Source organism: Agelaius tricolor, unplaced genomic scaffold (assembly GCF_023055355.1).
Source record: "Agelaius tricolor isolate 1412-34295 unplaced genomic scaffold, bAgeTri1.0.p SCAF_4, whole genome shotgun sequence".
NCBI classification, from domain to species: domain Eukaryota; kingdom Metazoa; phylum Chordata; class Aves; order Passeriformes; family Icteridae; genus Agelaius; species Agelaius tricolor.
Genome location: NW_027269264.1, coordinates 21,368,965 through 21,387,709, shown reverse-complemented (window position 1 = coordinate 21,387,709; position 18,745 = coordinate 21,368,965). Strand labels below are relative to the sequence as shown.

The 18,745-nt window shown below is 39.6% G+C and overlaps 1 protein-coding gene across 2 annotated transcripts in view; it reads left to right on the top strand.

The window, feature by feature from the left end:
* The window catches only part of NTRK2 (neurotrophic receptor tyrosine kinase 2), a 196,243-nt gene that overhangs the window by 130,417 nt on the left and 47,081 nt on the right, over positions 1–18,745 (top strand). For both annotated transcript variants that reach the window (XM_071424841.1, XM_071424840.1), the window contains one exon: positions 13,929–14,059. In XM_071424841.1, the coding sequence (XP_071280942.1) occupies positions 13,929–14,059 (131 nt within the window). The remainder of the gene's footprint in view (positions 1–13,928; positions 14,060–18,745) is intronic.

The following is an 18,745-nucleotide window of genomic DNA, read 5'->3' as shown; positions in this document are numbered from 1 at the left end:
GAGAGGGAACTACATCTGCAAACTTCCATAAGAGATCACAAGCTTCTGAAATTGTAGGACAACTAACAAATTAGGATGCAGAAATATTTCCAACAGGCACAGCTGTGCAATATGTGGCATTAAAAGAGAGTCATTAAGAAGTAGTGATATACAAGCTAGCAAAAGTTTCTTTTTTTTATTAAACATATCCCAAATATGATTGTCAAATGTAACAGAAAAAAAAAAATCACTGTGCAGAAAAAAGTGGCTTGTGTTGGTTTGGATATGGACAAATTCTTTCTGTACCAGGCATAGTATTTACATAAAATGTTGCATAAAATCTTTAAGGGAATTCTTTGCAGGACAGATGTTTATCTTCCTGAGCAGGTATAAAACACTGTTAAGAATGAAGAAACATGAATTAACAGGACCTAAAATGCTTAAGTGAGAAAACGGGGATACCTGACTAGCATTACTAATCACCTGAGGTCTGGAGATCCCCTTTCTTTTGAACAGGAGCGGTTTAGTCATCTTCCTTTTCTTTCTATTTTTTAGAGTTCAAGCTGCACCCTGCCCATATTTTATCTCTCCCCTGTGTTCCTTCTCACTAAACTCCACAATAGGGATCATCCTCCTCTCCTGTATATCTGCAGATATTAATTACTGAGTGGAGAACTGCAGCACATAGAACACTTTCTATGTGTGTACTCTCTTCTTATTGAGACTCACAACTTGTTCAGTTTCAGAGGTATTTCTGTGCTAAGACATCCCTTGTTTCTGTGAGAATGTCTGTTTCATGTTCCCCTCAACGTCAGTGACAAGTCTGTCACTGATTTGGGAATGTTATGTCAGAATCCTGCCGAACTGGACTTGAACTGGACTTGAACTAAAAATGCTGGAGCAGGATTTGTCACAGCTCTGCTTACCTAGGGCTTCCAGCAAGGTCTTTGTGTGAAAGCATGGTTCTTTTAGGACAGTAGCAAGGACAATGCAGATTTTTCAAGCTGCTTCCTTGTAGCTACTGTCCTAGCTTTCAATTTGGTAAATTATGGAGGAAAATACCTTTTAAAACAGCATTGAGAAGAGATTTTTCTCAATGATATTGTCCCAATGCTTAGCTAGAATAGCCCTCATTAGGATGCAATTTACCATTTTCCCCAGTTTCCACAACAACTGGCATTTCAAAAGCCACTTGGCACAGTATGAAGGCAAATGATACCCGTAGCCCCTGTTCAGAAATATTCATTTGTTTACATCTATGAAGGTGTGGAAAGAGAGCTATTGCAAGTAGTTTTGAAGTGCTGGTTGTGGCATGTAAATCCCCAAGGACCTGTTTACCTGTTTATTTTTATGGAGGATAGTGCATAAAATACTGTAAACTAACAGCAGAAAGACTGGAATAAGCAAAGAATTAGGGCACAGCTTGCAGCAGACCTCACATTTTCCTTTGTTCATGGCAAGTTATTTCTTTTTTTTTTTTTTAATAATGTGTCTTAAATTAGGGGATGCTGTGGGTTTCTTAATTGCTTTCTTCAGCAGTTTCTCTTTGTGATAGTTAATCTGGAAGAGCCCCACTTGTTTTCCCAGCTCCCATTTTGTGAGTGAGGATTACTTTCATGGCATACAAGACAATTCTGAATGCAATGCAAGAGAAGTAGTGTTGTTTTAAAAGCTTTTTTTCTGAATGTATTGCCAATTTATTTTATTTTAGAGTGCATTATAATGAACTTTAAGGAGGTCAGAATCAGTAAAATTACAAGGAAGTATTTATTGCAGTCCTACTCATATCTGAAGACTTCCCAGTTGAGATTTTGAACGTAAGATGGCAGTGAGAAGTTTGTTCCATTGTTTTCAAAATAAACCAAGTAAGAATCTTAATGAATACATAACTTATGCTTTATAGCTTTGAGACGCTATTCAAGTAGAAAATAACTAATATTAAAAAAAAACCAAAACACTACTATTATGAAACAGCTAGGTATGCATTTCTGGCCTTATTTTCAAGGTGGGGAAAAAGTCATATAGGGATTCACTCAGCAGAAGCCTCATAAGAGTTGTTTGCCAAAATGCTTATGATAAATACCTTTTAATCTGTGTGTATGTGTGTGTGTATGTGTAGTCTTCAGAAGCAAACAATGTTGTCTCTGTGTAGTTTCTCTGTAAGGAAAAATGAAAATCAGTAATAGTTATTTTTGCAGTTAGAGTCTGTTATATTCTTGGAACATGTAGCTGAATTACCATTCTCTTACTGAAGAAAATGTTACAAGAAAGGAGAATAAATATGACAAGCAATGATAAAAGGAATGCACTAGTCTATAAGTTAGTTTAGAGTTGTACATGGGAAAACATTAGAAAAACTACACAACAAATCTTGACATTGGTTTATAAATAATTATTTTAGCTTCTGACCCTTCCTCCTCATTAAAATTCTGAATGACAGGCTAGAAACAAAAAGCCCTGAAATTGCCTAAGGGCCGTTCTGTGGATGTTAGATTACCAAAAGGCAAAGTATCCCTCAGGTTTGAGTACAGACTTCAGACATGTCCCTCCTAAAAGCAAGTCTGTACTTGCCCTCCTGCTGGTGGTGGTCTTGCAGGAGGCAGCAGTTAACAAACACTGCCTGTAAAGTGCTCTGTTAGGCCACCCTGGGGACATCTTGGCTTCAGTGTTTTAGCTAAGCGCAGGCCAGGGGCATATCAAGGGACAACACCCATTTCCTTGGCTGCAACTGTCAGTTCAAGCAGCTTGAGAAAAGCATTCAGCCTTTTTACTGGTAAGAGTAAAAATCATGGCAATTTTTACTATCTCCTTTACTGGTAAGCAGGTGGGGTACTCTGCCATTAGAGTGCAACAAATGTAGCAGCTGTTTGTGTCGGTTACTGCTGCTTAAAATGTTTCCCAAGTAGGTGAGTGAGTACATAGGCAAACTGGCAGTTGTTGCTCGGAGATAACTTGAACTTCAGGAGGAAGGGGAGAAAACCCCTACATTTTGCCTATCTTAGTTCTGTGAAGGCTAAAGCGGCTGTAAATATCATGGTGTACAGTAATTGGAACAAAACAGTTTTGTTTTTTAAGAGCAGTAGTCATATAGATGCTGGCTGAGAAAAGAACCTTTCTGGTCCATGTGTTTCTGGTGTCTTGCAGAGACTCCTAGAATTACATTTGCATTAATTTCAGTCTACAACTAGTATTAAAGAAGATTCAACTGAAAGTACTTTCCAAACATAAAGAGCACAGGGGATAAAAAGGACTATGATTTATGGCGACTTCTATTAAGCTTTTACAGAACATCATATGTGTATACGAGTTATCAACATAAAATGAACTGGTACTAATTGGGCAAAGCTGCCAACTCAGTCTTGTTATAAGTGTAACAGTCTTCTTTAGGTCGCATTCATTTTACTGACATTGTATGTCAGATCCTGAATAAAGTTCATTCAGCCGTTTCTGCCGTTCTTCTTGTTTGCCCTGCTATGTATGTGTGCTGCTATCAGTGAAAGTTCGTGTTTCAGCAAAGACTGGGTCTGTGTGCTTTGGGAAATAAATGTCTCGGGTGTCTGCCCAGTGGCCACTTCTCCAGCAACAGCATGACTCTGGGAGGGCATCCTTTGATTGAATCACGCCTGGTGTTTTCCTCATTCATGAAAACTGACTGGAACAAAATGTTCAAAGTTCTTTCTTTTTCCCTTTCCTCTTCTTTTTTCCCCTCTATCTCCTACTGCCTCATGCAGTAACTTTTACATGCCTCAAAAGGCTGTAACTGGGTTCGTTATTGTGAGAGAAATCAGCAGCAAACATCCATGCATTTTGCTTCATTTGGGCAGCTCCTGTTCCTTAGTGACAGCTGGTTGGCTCAGCACACTATAATTATCAAGTCCAAGCCAAGATGCTTATAGGTAGTGAAAACATATTGGCAGAGACTGAATTTGTCCTCAACCTCGACATGGGCCACAGCTTTAAAAGATCCATTTGGTGGTGGATTTTTTGGCACTGCTGGTTCTGGGGCTCTGGCAGTTTGTTATCACACTGGACTCTGTGGGAAGTTGTTGTTATCGTAAAGGAGTATATATCTTTGTTTTTCATTAGCTCCTGACATGCTGTATAGCTAACTTTTGATCAATGTATCTGTGTTCATTCTCTTTCTCTAAAATAAAATTTTATTGATGTGTGGGAGGGGATTTACATGTGTTAGTGAGAATTTACAAAGGCCTTACTTAAACTGAGTCTGAAGGAACCCTTATTGATACCAAACAGACCTGTGGGTTTGTTGTCTGCAGTGGAACCAAGACATCTCTGATCCTACTTTAAACACACCTCCATTTGACAGACTGACCATGGGCTGACTGAGTGACTGGTGCCTGGCTGTCCCTAGCCATGGGGGCATACAGAGCGAGGCATTGCCTATGATCCACTAAAGGACAAGTGGCCCTGGCCTCTATATTGTGCAGATCAGTTGCAAGGAGCTGAACATAATGAAGACTTTTCGTCCCTCACCAAATTTATTTTACCAAAGGTGTAGAATTCCTCCTTATTTGTCTGAAATATAGATCTGTTTTCATGGTGCATGAAAATAACATGCTGAACCAAGACAGAAGAGAAAACGTGTGACTTTTTTCCTGCAAAAGAAATTATCTGAGAAAGTCTTCCTGTTCCCACTGACAAGTCACAGTTTTCTTTTCTCAATTTATCATGGAACAGGCTAGGTTTTCTATTAGGACAATTAGAATAGGTGGTCATCTCATTGCTATTTAAAAAAAAAACACAAAAACCTTTAGTGTTCTCAAATCTGGCTGGGCTATAGTTTAGTCTAGTTTACAAATAATGCCCAGGTAGGAGTACCACTGTTTGCTTGCAAAGGTCAATGCAAGGAGCATGGTCCAGTGTAATTTGCATCCTTGCCTAGGACTTGGGAAGGTTGTCAGACCCTGAAGAATGATAAATCACCCAGACAAGAAACTTCATGGCCTTTGCACAGGAAATAATTTGTTTTGTATAAACATATACTTTATTATATTAGTCCTTTGGAGGATACAGGAGAGAAGAATTGGATCAGCAGAGGAGGTGATGTGTGGTTTGCAATAAGCAATAAGGTCTTTTCAAACTTGAAAAATTAGGCATGCGCTATGCTTGTGTAGGAACATAGAATTTTTTTTTCCCAAGTGCGTTTATAACAAGACAAAAGAAAAGTCATCTTTTCTTTGCAATTGTTAGGGCTTTGATCCTGAAAAACCCCCAGCATGTTCAGTCTTGCAAACCCTTTGTGAATCCATTTTGTTGACCTAAAAGGTCTTTTTGTTTGAAGGTAGTACAATGTAATAATCTTCTGACTGCACTGTGGCTGCTGTAGAGATATCTGTCACAGCCCAGTGGTGAAGATGAATTTTCTGGGTGTGCCTTGCATACCTATGTGCTGCCAATTACATCATAAGCACCGGAATTCTGAAACGGTAGCAGGGCCAAGGGGAAAATGCCCTATGGGGACATAAGCCTCTGTGTATGGCATGTTACAAAACAAAAAGGTGTGCCAGTCCAGCATTGAAACAAAAGCAGAGCAAGTACCTCACCATGGAAGAAGGCAGAAATGCTGAAGGACAGCAAGTCTGTAAAAGAGAATAGCTGCTTGTCCAGGTTTGTTCACCTTTTCTGATGTTTTGGTCTTCCCTCCTGTCACATGAGGCTCAGGCCTCATAGTATAATGCTAACCCCTTCTATGTCCCCATAGGACAGAGGGTGAACTGATGTTACTGCCATCTCAAAGTGTAGGAAGATTCAAGATGTAATTTCTCCATTCTGATGAGTTTGTTTTCTAGTAAATAATGCAGGTTGAGGAATATTTTATAATTTGTTTGTTTGCAGCATCCAGTGTCTTTATCTGTCACTTGGGGATCCTCCTCAGAAATGGCTAAACCTTTAACTTTTCTTTGTGTTTAAAGACCACTTACAGCAACATCCAGGAGAGAAAGAGGTACGCACAGAATCATAAGAACAAACAACCATGTAGCAGCAAAGCCTTAGCTGTGTACAGTTAAGGAAGCAGGCAGAGACTGAGCCTTGTGCTTTCGACTGGCTAAAAGAAAGCAAAGCATAAGGTAAAAATGTGTAAGATTCGGGTTTCCTTATAGAAAGCCACACAGTGTGTTACAGCCTGATAGAACTGTAAAAGGAATCGGGAAAAAAAACTTAAGAAAAGGGTAAATAATTTGCTCAAAAGTGATCTATAGGACTGGGTTCTGTTATGCTGCTATGATTTTTTCATTGATATTCTCTTTTCAGTTAGCTGCCAAAGGGCAGACCTACCCATGTAACATGGTTGATCAGATGTTATGCTGTCTTTCAGATAGTTCAGAAAAAGATAAAGATTGAGTATGTGCTTAACTTTTAAAAAAGGGAATAGAATTTCCACTGTGAGCCAAGCATATGGTTAATTCTTTCACATGCTTGAAAGCTCCATTTGCTTTTCATATTTAGTTTTGAAAGGCCATCAGTAAAACCCTTCTATACTCCCTCATGTAGAGCTGTTACCGATAGGTAAGGCTTTATAAAGCCTTACCTAGCAGTAACAATAAAGACCACTCCTTTGCACCTGCCTGGGGTCCCTGCATCACTCATTATTGCAACATAGAGCCACAAAATTATTTCCTTTTCCTTTTAAAATGAGAAGAGAAAAAGCAAAGCAGAGAAATGTGATCAAAACCACTGCAATCTCCTTTGAATTTCACCTTTATACCCATTTACTCTAAGCTTGAATATGTCTCATCTCTGGAGGTAGTTTCTTTCAGGTCCTACTTCTCACGCCTGCGTCCTGGGATGCCTTTCAGCCTATGTCTGTTTCTGAAAATAGAGATTGAAAAGAGTTAATATTTAGAAGACAGTGTGTTCATTGGCCCTTCTCCCTCTGCAAGTATCTATTATATGAGATTTGCTACATGGTATTCTCCCATCCTTTGCCAAGTATTCCTATTTCTGTAATACAGAAGATTCCTAAAGATTAGCATCGTGTGGAGGGAATGGATTTCCAAGTCTGAACAGGAAGGGTGTTCATGTTGAGGTCATTGTCTCCAGTTAAATATGAAAGATCAGATTTGCCCCCATAAAATAATACTAACAGGTTTTACACAGCAACTCACACACAATAACCTCTAAGTTATACAATGATTAACCTCTTGGAAGAAGTGCATTGAGATTGGCATTTATAAATTTAGTGTATACATATCTGCAAAGGCAGCTCTTGTCCAAATTCCAGCTCAGATTTTGCTTAAAGCTGATTTACTGTACTGTGCTGAAAAGCTTTTAGTAGGCTGGAAACATCATAGAAAGAGAAATGCAGGATGATTAATATATGGTACTTTTTCTGAAAACAGCCAAATTAGGCTTTCAGCTATTCTGATCTATCCCAATTGTTTTAGCATGCAAAAGATCAGTTTTAGCTTGCTTGAGGGTCTTGTTCACCTCAGTTTTAATATGCATGGGCAAGTTTCTGTATAGATAAAGTGTTTATTTTATTTTTTTTCCATGAAGGGTGAATTAAGTTCATCAGACTCATGCATTTAAGACAATGATAGCATTTTTGTTAGTATTTATCCTTAAGTAACGCTTATTTGAACATAGGTGTTCAAAATAAATTACGCAATAAATTACAGCATCATGGCTATCTATAGCCAAGCTGACAGGATCTTGGTCAACTAAACCAAATAAATTACTGTAAAAAAAGACTAAAGTAAAATGGCTCACCAGGAATCAAGTAGTAACCCCAAAAGACAGTAAACACTTGTGTTCTGGACAAAGAAGAGCATGCCAGCTACAGCAAAATGAGTTTACAGTGGACAAGATCTGTGGTGCCCTTGCTGGGCAGGCGAGAACTGGGCACCCTCCAAGGTGCTGCAGAGCTCTGTTACAAAAGGAAGCCTAATTCTAAACCAGGAAAATAAAAATTCTGGGGTTTAAATATATATCCTGGGAGGATTTAAGCTGTAAACAAAGCAACTGAAAGGTTAAGCTGCAGCAATCACAGATTTATTTGATTTACCAGATGTAACTCCAGACAAGTGGGAAGTAAGTGCCTGGGAATTTTGCCATTCCCCTGACAGTCACTTGTTTGTCTTTCATAAATTCCTCCAGTTCATCCAGGAAGATCACTTCTTGTTCAACCTGGCATTAGAACTTAAGTGGGCCATTCCTTCCTTAAAGCCCATTTAGGATCTAATGCTTGTGAGAAACCTGACAAATTACTGAAGGCCACCCAAGAGATAACTGGTTTACAGCTCTTGAATGATTCTGTGTTTTTTTCAAAGACACAAAACAAGACTCAAAGTGCTTCAGAAGATGGACTTGCACAGGTGATGTGACAAGGCCAAAGTGACTTTCTGGCCTTATTGTTCTGTGAATCCTCCCTACTCAGTTTTCTATAGCTGGTACCATCCAGCACCTTTCATTTAGAGCAGAGTACCAAGGTACTGAGAGGAGATTTTCTGTCAGCTTATTTTACTTCAGTTGAAAAGGTGTGAGTTGGTTCTCAGTTGTGGACTATTATATATATGTATACATAATAGTGTGTGTGTATGTACATACACAAATATATGTATATATGAACATTTATATATGCACACACATTTACATAAACAAAAAATGTATTTATATTTAGACATGAAAACATTGTTCATTTGTACCTACAACTGCTGGGCATGAGCCTTACGTGAGCAACTGTTGCTGCTACATTGTAAAAATTAAACAACAATAGCACTACACAAAAATTCATACAGGATAATAAGTAATGAATGCTGTATGGAATAAATTCATCAAATAATCAGAAATATACAACTGAGCTGACCTATTTCTACATCCAGGGAAGGCTGACAGGTCAAAAGGTTGAAAAAAAAAAAGGCATTGTTGTTGGCTTTTCTTGCCGTGTTAGAGAGTAGATATCTCAATAAGCCAAAATTTCTATTCTGGCAATAGCTTGTAGAAACTGCAGACATGCTGCTATTGCATAATCTGATAGCCACCAGTCTAGACTTGCTGCATGCTCTTTGTAGTAAATTTGTATCCTTCTTCTATAGGATTCCAGCAGAAACTTCTTTGTGAGTGGCAAATGCTGTAAAAATTTGATACACTATCTAAACAATCACTTGGCCATTTACACCCGTATTTTTCTAGCAAGGTTTAGAAATAGTTCAGTCCACAATTGCAATAGAAATAGTGGGAAAAGAAATTAAGAAATTTGCAAAACTTTTTTCATCACATCACAGGCTGAGTCTTTTCTATGACTGCTTTTTACTTATGCAGATATTATTATGTTTATAATATCACCTTGCCAGGTTTCTTGGAACCTTGAAGGTTCTCATTCTCATTGCAGAGCCCTGGTACAACAAATTGCATCAGGACTGTCCCACATGCACACTACTAGCAAAATTTAGAACAGTGTCCTCAGAAGCAGACTCAGCAGATAATTTGTGTGCAACACAAAAGGATCTTACAGTGTTGGTAGTTCAGTGAGCAGTAATGCCTGTCACCTGTTGTCTGTTTACTGTCCGTCAGTGAGTCCATGTTCCAGTCTCTTCATGAATCTTATTGCTCTTCTCATGAGGTAGATGGGAACACATTTGAAACCTACAACATTTGTGATAATGTGATTGGGTGAGGTCTACAAGATGAGACACTCACATGAATACTGCATAAGTATTTCATTTTTGTGCTCCTTAGGAAGTCCAGCCTTGAAAGGACTAGTGTAATCTATGGATGTGAAGAGATATAGGGAGCTGATTTTATGTTTTTATCACAACCTTTGGAGAGTGGCTTCCAGTCAGAAAAAAATCTATTGGAAACAACTTCTTTTAAAGGGATATTTAAAAAAATTTTCCAGAGAAAAGTCAAGACAATAACTGGTGAACTGAAGAAAATGCTTTCCTGGGGGAAGGAACTTCTGTCTCTTTGCCTCACCAAGAAGGGCAAGAAGGATGTTGATTACATGTGTTTAATACCAAACCTGAAAAGGCTACTAAAACTATCAGAGAAAGTCCCCTAAAGACAAAAGGAGGAAAAGGAGGCATATGCAAGCCAGATAAGTTAATAATGAAGAGACAAAGAAAAAGGCATGCATTTTTATAAGCAATGAAATGATTATGCATGAAAACAAGGGGATAGTCCAGACTTTCAAATCAAGACTGGCACAGTCTCTTTCTGGAGGCAGTCTTCTGCCACATACAAGTCATTCAGCTCAATATTATGCTCCATATAGTTTAGAAGGTCAGCTTAGATGGTATAATGGTCACATGTGGTGGTAAAATGTTAAGACCTATTGTTTGTGACCAAGGGGAAACACTTTCACTCTGTCATATTTCATTTTTTAAATATGGGCAAAAAAAATATTAATAATTTATACTGTATCTTGCTGTCCCTGGCTGGATTCAGTCATATCCAACTCAGGGAATTCAATGTGGTGAGGTGATCTTGAGTTGCCTATTCTGCTGGAGCTAATTCCAGAATGTGGTGTGACCCTCTCTGTTCAGCCTCACCATCAAAGGTAGGTCACCTAGGGAGTGCAGTCTCATACCTGGAAATATAGATTGCATCATTTCCAGTGTGACATACTGTCTGCTAGTGAGTAAAATACCTAAAGGTCCGACACTTTTGGTGAGATGCTTCTGAGAACATGAGATGAGAAGAGAGACTTTTTCTGTAGTTGTACTCCCTCTTGTCTCTGGTTCCCTGAAGTCATCCACGGGAGCCCCCTGCTTTTAAGGATTTAGCTGTATGGGTATTATTTTAATTCAGCCTCTTTTCAGCATTTACCCTTCTTTAATTTGTTTTGTCTTGCTTCATATTTTATATGAAGCAAGGTTCAACTTGCTTGGCTTTCAACTTAATGAAACCTATTTTTTTTTACAGTTATCAGTTAAGATTTAAAACCAGAGATTATATGCTCTTAAAAGTACAAATAGCAGGTCAAAAGCCATTGCCATTTAGAATCAAAGGAAGGAGATACATAGATGTCATTTGAATGTTTGTGTACCTTTTCTTGTGAGACAGTGTTATGAGATGACTTTTTTGTTTATGTCCTCTTTGGCCAAATTCTGCATTGTTTCGTCAATGTAAATCCAGGATAATCTCTTGGACTTTACCAGAGATAATTTGCTTTATCCTGATAGTAACTGAAAGCAGATTTTGACCTGAATTTTCTAGTGTATCTCCCGCTCAAGTATCCTCCCACTTAAGACAGTGTCATTATGGCTGGGGCCCTGAATGTGCTAAATGGATTTTTTTCCTTAGCTTTATATCCATCACATCATATGTGTTTGATTTAGTTACATTGTTCTTATGTTTAAGGTCTGCCCATTTAGTCATACTGTAGTTTTTTTATTTGTTTGGTAACTCAGCACAGTTCAAAAAGGTAACAGTAATGGATAGAGCATAACAAGTTACAAATACATTCTGTGCAGATCTCTTCTGCACCTTGCTGTGTTTCAGCTTTTACAGTTTGGTTTATGGGATGGATTGTTTATTCGAATGCCTGGTTTATATGAGTGTTTAACAGCAGCTGTAAGTGTACTACCAAGAAGTATTGAGTGTGGTTTTTATTTATTTTTACTCTATTGTTTGTAAAGTCCTCTAGGAGCTTCCCAAAAAATCTTTGTACTGCTGGGGCAAACGTTAGCAGTATAATGGGCTCAAAATGGAGGGGACCCACACAAAATTCAGATTGCCTTCATCACTGAGTCTTTGGCAGCTGTGGGCAGAAAAAAATTAAAAACTGCCTTTGCTGCCTTTCCCCTCTGGGAAAGGAACAGAGGCATCCTCCTGGCAATATTAGTAAAGCAGAGGGAAAGAGAACTCCCCAAGAGGCAGGGTTGGATGGTAAGTTTTTTAGGGGATAGGGGGTAGCACTCATTTGTTATCAATCATTTTTAAAACTCAGGTGATGAGACGTGCCACACTCTGGAGCTCCGGTGCCATGCCAGAGCAGCTGTCTTTCAGCTCTGCTGGTCCACCTTGTGACCAGTATTAGCAGAGGCCAGCGATGCTGGTTAACTAGTGTCCATGGGGAAAAGGAGTGCTTTGGTTCAGGCCTATGCTGACTGCATTTTGAGCCTTTCTTGCAAAGCCAGTGCTGAGGAGGAAATGAAAATAAAAGCAACTTCATACTGACTGCAGGGGACCTCCTAAGGTAGCTGGCCAAATAAAGCATCACCATGACAAAATTTAATTTTATGCTAGACCAGTATGTGACAAGAGTAAAAAATGTAGCTACTGTGCAGTCTCATTTCATATGTACCTAATGGGATGTGCAGCCTCTCCTAGAAGACTTGCCAGTGGAAAAGGAGGCTATGAAAACCCCCCCTGCAGCCACGATCTGTGGGGAAAGCAGTGAAGCCTGGTGAGTCTGGTGGGCTGTGGGAAGAATCCAGTCTTCCCCCTCTATGCACAGGGCACGGGGAGCCTGCTTGCCCACTGGCCAGGGGCCTTCTGGCAGGTGCCAGCTGATCTGGTGGAGGTCTGTCCCTCAGGTGTGTGTCCACCTCAAGATGGCACATGTGTGCTGGATTGCTCACTCTGGAGCCTGCTCCAGCACCAGATTTCCCTCATGTCCACACACAGGGAAACGAAGTGTATTTACATGCGGTGTACTCAGGTTAGGTTTCTGTAGGCTTAGGGTGTGGGACACACATTTTCTTCTCATGTAAGCTGTGGTCCTTTTCTCCAAATACTGGTGATAGAAATAGGGACAGGCTGTGCCATTTCTCCCTACTAGTGTTATCATCAGCACTCCTCCTTTAGTCATGGAGGCAAGGTGGTTTTTTTTGTAAGTGGTCACCTGGTTTGGAATAGGCCTGTGACCAAGTATGGAGGCAGGTGTCAGTCTGCATCTGGTTAGATCCTAAATTATTGTCAGGGCTCAGTCCTGGTCCCTGCAGCTGAGCAGCCAAGGTGGGATTTTCACTCTTGCAAAGACACCCTGATGCCTGTGCACTGCTATTTAATTTGCTGTGTTTAGAACTTAAGTTGCGAATGGGCTTCTTCCAGGCAGGGTTAAACTTCAGCATTTGCAAAGACAGCTAAGTGCACTGAGGTTGAAATGATCAGCAGATGCTGTCTGGATTGTACAGTTTCAGCAACACAAGCTGTCCACCCTACTGGCAGCTAAACTGCCCCTAAAACTGCTTTATTTAGCTTGAACATTGTAAATTGATAATGTAGTCTACAAAATTTAGTACAGTATTTTAAATATTAAAGATTTTAATGGAAGATTTTGCTGAAAGGAGAATGTAAAATAAGTCAAAAAAATGTTCCTGGGCTTCAGGATTTGAATCAATTGATTCTGGGAAGCAGTTGAACTAAGGTTCTGTCCACTATGTGGACTAAAACCTTTGTCCATCTTTTGTTTCTTTTACTTCAGATCAATACTGTAAATCGTGTTTGTGAGAAACACAGGAAAGCAGTGGTTTGCTTACAAGTAGTAAGTAAGCCAGACTGTTAAGTTGCATTTAGTTGGAAGAGGACACATTGGGTTTTCTTAGAGGACACCTTGGGTTTAGGTTAATTTTAAAACTTTTTTGATTTGGACAGGAGAGTTCTGCTATTGTTAAAGGCACAAAAATAGAAAAGGTGTGAGAAAGGCTTTGTTTGTTTTCTGATTCACTGTCTTAATGTTTTTTAAAAAGTAGCATTAGGTCTTATGTATGCTTTGCAGCAGTCATCCTAACATCCATGATGATAAATGGCCTGTTCCCAGACTCTTAATTCCATGTCTTCTTATCCAAAAAATGCACTACCCTCCAAATACAAATGTATAAACTCAGTCTTTTTTGCAGGAAATGGTAAAGAGTGACATGTGGGCTCTTTTATTCCTTCCCTACTTTACAGGCAATCCTATCTCCATGTGGCTGTAAGCATGGGCTCCATCCCATCCTGAACTTGCAGCTCCCTTCTGACCTCTGTTTTGTCTCCTTTTACAGTTGTGCATCACATCAAGCGCCACAATATTGTTCTTAAAAGAGAACTGGGAGAAGGAGCCTTTGGGAAAGTCTTTCTGGCGGAATGCTATAACCTGTGTCCTGAGCAGGGCAAGATCTTGGTGGCAGTGAAGGTAAAAGAGTCTAGGATTACCATTATTAATTCATGGTTGCAACTAATGCTGTTTTATTTGTAAATTATCATGTTTTCCTATTCCATAATCCAGTGTAACTGTTCTGAACATGTAGAAGAGTTCACAAGGCTAATGGAGTGTTAAGAGAATTTGGTATTTGATCTTGGTGTGGATTATAAAATGAGACCTGAATCATATAAGGAAAGGGAGGAAACAGATTGCATCACAAGGGGGCAAAATCTTTTATAGTCTGTCTGAAGAACAATTAGTGAAAAACAATGTCTAGGTTATTAAAAATGCATGTAATATATATGTGTGTCTAAAATAAATCTGTTACTAGCTAAGTGAATAGGTTATGTGTATAATTGCTAGGCAAAGATCAGCTTTCTTTTTCAGGACTGTGCCATTCTTTTAGTCAGCAACTGAAATTGTCTGTGGGTAGTTTTCATTAATATAGCTTGGAGACCAAGCCTTCTTCTCTGCACAAAGCCCTATTTTTCCCCCCAAAATCCAAGAGCTGAGGTTAGCTGTTGACCTTAGCTGTGGATGTAGCTAGAAAACAGTATTGGTGAAACTACACTCTCAGAGTTTGAAAACTTTCCCTGAAAACAATCTTTTATCTCCATCTGTAACATTCTGCCAAAACTAAATGAGGTGTCCAGGATTTGAAATATCTCATTAAGTGCAGGGGGAATAGATGTCCAGAATTTGGGCTATGCCAAGTGACCAGAAAATAATTTTATCTGACAGGTCACAATTAGGCAACCATGTGTGCATTTTGGAGGAAACCACACAGTAAAAGAAATCATGTAGATCATCTTTTTGAATTTGGTAACAAGAAATAGAGTCTTGAATCTGACAATGGAAGAACGTGAAAGGAGAATAGTCTTGTAGAGTGCTCCATCAAATATAGGTTTTTGGATTTGCAAAGGTTATAAGCTTTTCGATACTTGGAGTAGTTCAGTCATGTTGACTGGTGAGAAAAAAGATTAAGCCCTGAAGCGATATAGCATAGACAGGAAAAAGCAAGAGATAGGAGATGACAAAACTAGATCTGAATGAATTTTTTGTTGTATTTTAGTGGTTTCATGGAAATGGCCTTTCCTCTATCACTTTAGGGAACTGCTTGATTAAAGCAAAATTAAAGTATTTCCATTTACTTGTTCCTTTTGAAATTCCTGTCTAAATGAAGCCTAGCACTTTTGTTGTTAAAGGCTGCACTGCACTTTCTCTCTGCTGCTCATTCTCAGTGTAAATCAAATGGAAGAGTATTCAGCCTTTAAAGGTACATATGTCTCCATATGTAGACCTAGATGACAAATCTATGCATTTTCTGGGCAATTTCTCATACTATTTTGGGTTTTTTATATATTTTTTTATCAAATCCTCTCTTTATAGTGTCCTTAATAAGAATCTTGCAGGCAGCTGTGGGAAGAATTACCTCTGGGAACAGGTTATTCCCATTTTATGTTTCTGTCATTGGCTCTTAAAGATGTAACGCTAGCTGTTGTCACAGAGGAAATTTTTTGGTGAACTGAGCCAGTCAATACTGTCCTCACATAACTGAGGGGTTAATTGCCTGATGCTTGTCTCTTTCACTGTGGTTACCAACCTCAGATAACAGGTATCCCTCAGCCAGAGAAGAGGTCGAGGGATAGAGCCTCCACTGGAGTACAGCTATCCTGCACTTCAGTGAAGGAAGGTGTCTGGACTCCATCCCCGAGTTAGTAGTAGACGAGCAGACCTGGATTCCAGCAGCAATGGGCAGCTCCTCCTGACACACAACAACAGCTTTAGAGAGCTTCAGCATCATGGTAAAACCAGAACACACCAATTACTATAAAATATATTTGGTAAGCCAGTGGACCTAGGTTCTTGCTGAAGAGTAAGGTGGTGCCAGGGAGATTTCAGCAGCTAGCAGGCACAGCCTCAACCGCGCAATGGGGGTCAGGTTGGCTAGTGGTCCCTGTCAGCTCCCTGTGCCTGCCAGTTGCTGGAAAACTGTATTGCTCATCCCTGGCCCTGAGCATCCCTCCTTCAAACTCAACATGTTCCCTTCTTATTAGTCAGCTGGTATCCAAAATGCTGAGGTTGCTGCAGCAAATTATTTAGGAGCTAAGAGGTCCAGAAAAATCTGCGAAGATAAAAAAGATCAGGCCTAGCATAAAATACCAAAGAGCATGAGCTTTTGCTCCTTTAAAGAGGAGAAAGGCAATGTGTTTAAATTGGTTTTGATTAGTGTGAGGTTTTTGGAGATAACACAGAGTGCTTGGAAATACTTTCCATAGGACAAAACCTGGGTGTTGGACTAGCATTGCCCCCATAGCACATCATATCAGGCACTTTTAGAGAGCAGAGGAAGGAGGAAGGAAAAATTATTGTTTTCTTGAGGGCATTTGCTATGTTTGTTCAGGCCTGGCTCAATACTCTCTCGTCATAGGATTGAATCCCAGGCACAATCTCATACTAGTGTAGCCTATCCAGAGCGAGAGGTGAGGTTGACAAGGCACAGGTTAGCAGCTGCCTCTGGCTCCCCTGGGAGGTTTTTCTCAGCTAGCAGACTGCTATGTGTGTGAGATCAAAAACATTTCCATGGCACCTGCACAGGAAAACCAAAGATTTCCAATTCTCTTCAGACCTTCAGTTCTGAGAAGACTCAAAACCACCCCTTCTTTTCTTGAGGAAACATACCAGTCAGGTCTCGTATGTTGATGGGAAGCAGTAGCAATTATTTTGTAGGGGAAGGCTGAAACAGTAGAAAGTAACAGTAGTAGTCATGTAGCTGCCTTGAGAGTTTGGCTACCAAGTCCTGCTGATGTTGGTGACAGCCCCATCCTCCTGCTGTTGCTCTGACTTGCCCATGAAGGCAGCTCTGTGGTGTCAGAGTGGCACAGGTGGTGTCAGACAGAGTGGTGTGAGAGCCCACACTCACTGCAGAGCACAGGGCAGCACAGGGCACATGGAGTGGCTGGAAAGCAATATGATTGAATCTCAGATCTTACTTGGGAAAACCTCCTGTCGACTGGTGAAAGTGCTTTGTATGCAGAGCTTTGGCATTCTTGTCAGTAATGATAATAATAATTAATATGTCTTTCCTCTCTTTGTGCTCTTAGGGTTTTATTTTGGTTTTTTTCTTTTTTTCTTGTACTGAGAACAAGGTAAATGCATTAGTCAATGTCATTTCTATGTAAATTCTACATACTTATTAATTTTTTTACCTTCCAGTCTCCTCCTTGCCTGACTGTGCCAGTTCTCTCTCATGCACTGTGTCTATTCTGTGCGCTGCATGAAATAATGAAAAGGAGATTTTGCAATGGTGGGTGACAGAAATTCTAGTCAGCCCATGGTAGTAGAAACCCTGCATGAGTTTCACCTGAGTTTTAGACTTTTCTGCATTTTGCTGTTTGACAGAAAATGTGGAATTGCCATGGCAACTGCTCTGTCATATGATAATTTTGCTGTTTCTGTGAGATAAAAAGCATCTTCTCAAATGTACAATATGCCATCCTCGCAGGACAGAGCTGTCAGCATTTTTACTGTCTTTCCAGGGAAAGAGCCTGCTAGAAAGAGGATCAGCCTCTGCTTCTCCCTGGCAGTTTTTTTCCAGATTGCTAGTATTTAAAAATGCATTTTGTATTAATTGTTTCTTCTAATTCTGTTATTGAGAATAATTACAGTCCAATTTCTTCATATATGAAACTACCAGAGGAAACGCAAGTGACAACAGAATTATTACAAGTGATTTCAGTATATGTAAGATACACTGGACTGTGTGTTGTTGCCTGCATCATGTTAAAGCATCATCCCAGAGCCTGAAAGTATTGGAAAACACTTCAGTTCCAGCCCTCACTCAGTTCAGATGTGATTGTGTGTAGCCCATAGTGGGAAGCAAATTTGATGTCCAGTGGGAAGCTGTGTATACTAATATATTGTGGCTAGTGAAGCCTTGATGAAGCAATATCCTTGTTGCATCATTGGCAAAGCTTATGGAAAAAAGGATTCTGCGCCTGAAGGTATGTTAAGATTCAGAAGTACATTCCTCAGAGAAGGGACATGTAAGGCATGAGTGCCTTCTCTTGCTTCTAGGATCCACAGAGGCTGAAATCCACAAATAAAGTCCCCTGAACTTGGAAGGCAGCAGTCCATGCTGCCCTAGTCCTTGTCCCCCCATCTGAATTTTAGTATGGTAGCTATTCAGTTTTCAGGACCCAGGATTGCGGTATCACAAGTAAAAGATGTGTTTTTTCCAACAGTCACCTTCTAGCCTCTTCTTCACACATGCACACATATAATACTAGAAAAGTGGACAGAATTGTCACTATTGAACAAAAAGCTTGAACAAACTATGACTACTGCTGCTAAAAACTCAGTTTGTTGGCAGAACAATTGGACAGTGTCAACTTACTCTGTTTCTGTTCTGGTGAGTGTTGTTGGTCTCATGCTCTACATATTAATTCAGGATAGAAAGTAAAGGGACTAGATGGCCAGGAAAAAGGCATCTTTAGTTAAAACATCACCACTACTTTTGTGTCTTATCTTCCATTGTATTAAACCTAAGTATTGTTAAAATCAGAGGTACAGAGCCCAGACAGCAGTTTCTGTGAAGAATAAATTGTGAATGTTAGTAACTTGCCATCTTTCTCTTGTGGTTTTAGAAATATTTTTTGAATTAGTATAGCAAACCAC